This window comes from Episyrphus balteatus, chromosome 2 (genome assembly GCF_945859705.1).
Source record: "Episyrphus balteatus chromosome 2, idEpiBalt1.1, whole genome shotgun sequence".
NCBI lineage: Eukaryota > Metazoa > Arthropoda > Insecta > Diptera > Syrphidae > Episyrphus > Episyrphus balteatus.
Genome location: NC_079135.1, coordinates 7,100,758 through 7,106,810, shown reverse-complemented (window position 1 = coordinate 7,106,810; position 6,053 = coordinate 7,100,758). Strand labels below are relative to the sequence as shown.

General features: G+C 29.4%; 1 protein-coding gene across 1 annotated transcript; it reads left to right on the top strand.

The window, feature by feature from the left end:
* Nucleotides 1-1,257: 1,257 nt before the first annotated feature.
* Nucleotides 1,258-4,309, top strand: LOC129912732 (cuticle protein 8). Its single transcript, XM_055991124.1, has 4 exons — nucleotides 1,258-1,332; nucleotides 3,369-3,497; nucleotides 3,946-4,138; nucleotides 4,221-4,309. Exons 1-4 carry the CDS (start codon nucleotides 1,258-1,260, stop codon nucleotides 4,307-4,309), a joined length of 486 nt encoding a protein of 161 aa, XP_055847099.1.
* The last annotated feature ends 1,744 nt before the right edge of the window (nucleotides 4,310-6,053 follow it).

Below are 6,053 nucleotides of genomic sequence, written 5' to 3'. Positions count from 1 at the left end.
ATCACTTGATGGGGTCACTTAAAAAATATAATGAAACTTGATACATGTTTCTATTTGTATAAGAAAAAGATATGAAATTGACTTGCAAACGGTTGGTTATTGGATTGTATCATATGTTAAAGGATTGGGATAGTGGAAATATATATTTAGAAAGGTAAGATATACTTTCTGCATCAGTGAGATTTTAGTAATTTAATTAAATTAAAGTTTTGAATTTAATATAAATTCATTATTATAGAAGTAATCGGATCGGAGATTGTTTGCAATCAAATGCGGAAATGTAAGATACTCCTTTTGAACCAGTGAAATGGAGATACATGAGTTCCACAATATTTTTAAATCGAAAATTTCATATATTGATTAACCTATTGTTCAATTTTTTGTTATTGTATTTGCTAAGTTCAAACGTTTTTTGATTATTTTATTCGAAAATGCCATTTTTTCTCAAGACTAACTTTTTTGGATCACATGTTCAAAATTGGTTTGGTTCACATTTTGGATTGCATTAATTTTTTATTTCATAATTGAAATTCTGAAATTCGGTCCAATCAAAAGCTGTGAAAAGTTGCAAAATGACCAGTGTCAAAATTCTGACTTTAAGCTGTTCGGAAATATTACGGACAAGACATTTAGTCACATCATGTTCGGAACAAAAATTAAGGTAGACGAGTAAATCTAGTTAGGGAGATTTCTTGCCTAACTTTCCAGTCAACTTTCCAATAAAATTGCCTAAATTGGAAGAATTTTGTTTGCCAGCTTACCAATCAGAAACCCGAAATTCAATCGAATATTTAGTCCCTAACTTTTCTGAACCTTTCTATTTAGAGCAAAAATTCTGCTTTTTTAAAAATTGCGCTTATTTCTACTCTATCTCACAGAATTCTGATTTTTAGTTATTTGAATAAAAAATATGATTATTCTATTTTTCTTTTTAAAAAACACGCCTCAGTAATGTATTTCAACTTCAACAATTTGCAGACATTTTTACATAACACTTATGAAGGTAAAAACTTGCTAAAAAATTCTGCAAACAATTTAAAAATAGTTTGAATACTTAAAAAAAACTCGCGCATGTGGCATTTTCCAAATTGTTTTTTTTTTTTTTTTTTTTTTGCAGAATCTTGTAAAATAGAATTTTGGCCTCATTTTAATTTCGACCCCAATCCGCGGAAATTCAGTTCCAAAATCTTTTATTCTAAACTTTTGAATATCCAAAATTCAGTTCATTCAGAATTCCATATTAAAAAATTCTACATAATGTATAAATCTAAAAAATGTATTCCGAAATTCTGGAAATGGGAAAAGAAAATTTATGATTGGAGTCATAATTCTGTAAGTTCCAAAATTTGGCAAAATTCTGTAATTAAAAACTATGCAAATCCAAAATTGTGTTCTTTTTTAATTCTGGAAATGCAAAACTCTGTTGCAGTAATTTTGTAAATTCATAGAAGTGTATTACAAAATTCAAGATTTCAAAATTTTGTATAACAAAATTTTGCACTCTTAAAATTTTTTTAAAGCTGATTTGTTGAATTGTAGCCTGTTTTCACTGCAGCCTAAAAGAGGTAATTTCGCAAATTATCGCATTTCTAATATGAAACGGTTTTAGAAATTATTTGATTTGACATTCGAAATATAAGCTTCTTATCTTTAACGTTTTCCAACATAAATTTTTTATTAATTATTGTGTGTTTGTTCATGAGATATTTAAACTTAAAGTGTGTACCAGCAATGTTTGTCAAATGTTCAAAAGTTGCGATGGGTCATGTTCACACCCCATTAATATTTATTATCTTTTAGGTTTCTGTAAGGCAAGAACTGATGACGGTGTCGTTATTTCGCATTCCAAAATCCTTTGTGATCAAACTTTCGGTATATGAAACAAAGATTCTGTATGAACATAATTCAGTAGGCATTCCCAAAAATTATTAAATAGTGATCATTGATCACTGGGGCGTATACGTGATATTTTTTTTTAATTTGTTTGAAACTTGGCCGTATTTTTTTAAACATAATCATGAAACAGATAGGTATATGGTTTTTGAAAAACAAATAAACATTTTTGCCACGGACAAAACAAATATCGCGCAAATTAGTTTTTAACTTAAAGATCGTATTACATACTATTTCATTTTTTACTTAATAATGACGGAGAATCCTGCAATCAGAAATTTTCAATAACATTTTTTGGTTTTGTTATTATAATGATTTCTTTATAGTTTTAATTTCAACATTAATTCCTACAATTTGTTTTGAAACATCAACTCTTACTGCTTTTCTAATTTCAAAGCCATATTACAAGACAAGCCTTTTTTTTTTAGAGATTAAGGTTGTTTTTATCCATAGACAGGGTCGGACTGGCCATATAACCGAGTTGGCGATTGCCACCCGGGCCCTCAGCTATCCCATATAAAAATTCATAAGAACATGTACAAAACAAGTACAAATAAAAATTTCAAACATCAAACAGTCTTATGTCTAAAGAAAAGGGGCCCGTTTAATAAGTGCAGGCCCTAAATCGGACTTTTTGACTATATTATATTTATAATTGTATATGAAGTGAAAAGTTTTGTGGCCCCAGGGGTGTATGTACCTATACCTACCCTTCGGGTAGTGTCGAAATAAAAAAAAAATATGAACTCACTCAATACAATTCGTCGAAAATCCTGATAAAAAATTAATGCAGGATAATATTAATTAATTTTTTTGTTTATAAGTCATTGTCTATTTGCAGCTACAAGTTCAAAAATTTCAAAATCTTTATACAGATATGTAAAAATCCCGCGTTTTAATAAATTTTTCAACTTAGTTTGTGAAGAGCTTTCAAATTTTCTTACAATTTAAAATTTTGTCGACTATCTGTTTTTTTTTTTTTTAATAGAAATTCTGAATAAGACTAATGTATCAAAAATAAAAAAAAAAAACTGAGCTCAACGCATGCCTCTTGGGGCCCTGCTCTCATACTCTATTTATTTATTTTTAATATGTAATTTTTAATATTAGAATCGCCAAAAGAAGCAACAAAAATCTTAAAAATTAAATGTTTGTAGTATTGTGTTTTTTTTTAGTTCTATGGATCAAGCAGCGGTGCGGGACCTTTTTATTATTTTGCCACCCGGGCCCCTTTGCCCCAGTCCGACCCTGTCCATAGACAAATTTACTAATTTATGTAGGTCGATTACGAGCTGTATAATTCTACATACACTCTTTAAATTCTCCAAATAAAAACAAATTAAAGATTCTGTGCAATCTGAGTGAGATTCCTCTAAATTTTGCAATGACTCATGCTTTCTAAATATGAATCATCATTTTGAAAATCCCCCTTTTAACTGACCTTTCCATTTATGATTTTTCTTGTATTTTCCTAGATTTCTTTCAAAGCAGTAATTTTACTGCTCCTCATCATCGTCACTCTGACCAACTTATGCAGTCTAACAGTCAATGGTCAATTCATGGAATTCTTCAGTGACTACAAGAAAAACCACATTGAAGATGAGGTAAGTTCGAACTAAAACTAGAGGTAACCAGCTTGTAAATGCAATGTAGGTAATTATACGAGTAAATGTGGATTTAGTAAATTTATTAATATTAGAGAGACAAATTAATTGCTCCCGGACACTGTGCTGTCTATTTTTAATGCCGTAAGGCTGTGACCAATCTATAATCATAAATTGATTATTATATCATGTGGTGATTATTGCTGAAGAAAACTTGGATATCAAGTTTATTATATTCTTATAGATAAACTCCCTTTCTCAGTGCGTTTAAATGTAAAATTAAAAAAATAATAAAAGAACTATAAGAAATGACCTTGGATCAGTTTCAAGATGAATGATCTTGAATCCGAACGAAGCTACTTTTACTTTTAATGCATTGAAACGGTTTTTTCTTGGTTTAAACCTTGATATTTATTTTGTTTTTAATTTTTCTTTTTTTTTTGTAAAGATAAATTACTCGTTTCGTTATGTTATTGATCATCCTGAAAGCGGGGTGACACTGGACCATTGGGAGGATAGGAAGGGCATACAAGTCAATGGCAGATATGGTCTTTTAGAACCTGGTGGATATGTTCGAGATGTACGGTATGAAGTCAATGGAGATAATGGATTCCGAAGTGTTGTGCGAACCAGAATGCCAGGTTTGTTTTATATGGATTTAATTAATTGATCCCAATTAAAGTTTATTACAAAAGTTGAATTTTGTTTTTTATATTCTTGTAGGAAGTAGAACCCATCAGGTTTTATTTGTTTTGCGATCACAACCGAAGGAATCATTGAGAAGAGCTGAACCTGTTGCATTTGTGGTGTAAATTTAAAACAATAAACATCATCAAGCGAAGATGTATTTTTTTTAAATAAATAAATTATTCTTAAATAAATATTTTGAACAAACTTTACTTAAGTATTTTTTGATTTAATACGACTCGACTCGTTAAGATGCAATTAAGGAAAACACCTCATGAAATAATTCATTTCAGCCCTAGTGTGAATTTCATGTGAAAAACTTTTCACTTGAAACATTTTTGTGAGCTCAAAATGTTTAAAGTTTTTTCGAGATATACCAACTGACCTGATTAAATTTTAATTTTCTACAATGAGTTTCTTGTTCGCCTGCAAAATGTAAGTTATAAATGATTTATCAACTGCTTCACATTTATTCCTCCCCAAAAATAGTTCATCATGAGTAGAATTTTTCAAATGCATTATAAAGAATTTTCGCTATGAATTTACAAATAGGAAATGTGAAATGCAAATGTTTCCGGTGGGATTTATTTATGTTTGAAAAATTCTCCTTTCGACACACTTTTTTTCTGAAATGATCAAAAAGGCTCAAAGTCAGCCAAAAATAAAATTTAAAAATAATTTGTGTTTTTAACTCCAACGGCCACTTATTGCAAAAAGTGGAAATTTACAAAAGTAATAGAAATTGTTTCTTTCTTTGTTTTTGTAAAAATCTATTTATACTTTGCGGACAGAAAAACAGGCCCACTTTTTCACTTATTGCAAAAAGTGGCCGTTTTAGTTATGCCTTTATTACGAACAATTTTTATAATTTTTTCAAATTTTGATTTTGAGTACAAGTTTTTCAAAAACTCTTCATTCAATTAATTTGAATCTGAAGATAAACATAATTTTATCCCAAGGGCCTAAGGTATAATGGCCCCCTTGCTAGAAATCGTAGAATCGATCATAATAATAATTAGAAGGTTTTATGAATGCAATTCTTTAGTTTATCTGGCAAAATCGACATATACGAAACTTTAGCAACTTTAAGCCATTATTTTAACTTTGACAGGTCAAAATATCTAAAGCCACCTCAAAAAGTACGCTCATTAAAATTTTGTGAAATGCTTTTTGCAAAAAAAAAAATACGAAAAACATTGTACATATTTTGGAAAAAGAAGTTAATTAATATATGCATGAAGTATTTCTTATTTATTTACTGAAATAAGTTGGCCTAGAACGATTTTAGATTTTTCGGTATAAAACTTAAATTCAAAAAACCAAAAATGGGCAAAATGGCCTACTTAGTACTCGGGTAAAATGGTATACTTTCTTTCTCATGCCATTTTATACTTATACTATGTTTCCACCTACGCTAAATCCGAGCTTTAGTTAAATAGATTTAGAATAAATCTCGAGATTTATTTTAAATCTACTTCGCAAAATGTCAGATTTGGCTACAGCTACCCTAAATCTAATATTTTCACCTACTTTCAATGCGAGATTTAGAATAAAACTCGGGATTTATGCTGAATCTACTTATCTAAATCTGGGATTTAACGTAGGTGGAAACGTAGTATAAAGTGAAAATTTTCAAAGGCATTTTTGTGAAGTTTTTCGGCCTGGAAAATTAAAACTAATGATGCAGATAGCTTATTTTTTGGTCTGAAAAATAATTTGTATGCTCATTTTCACAAAACAATTGCGCTAGCCAGAAAAAAAATATTTTCACTTTTGTACTTTTTCAAAAAGTGGTGTATGTAGTTAAGCCTTTAGTGTCCTCAATTTTTGTTTTTTTTTTTCAGTTTGTGTAATTTTTAGCTATATGTA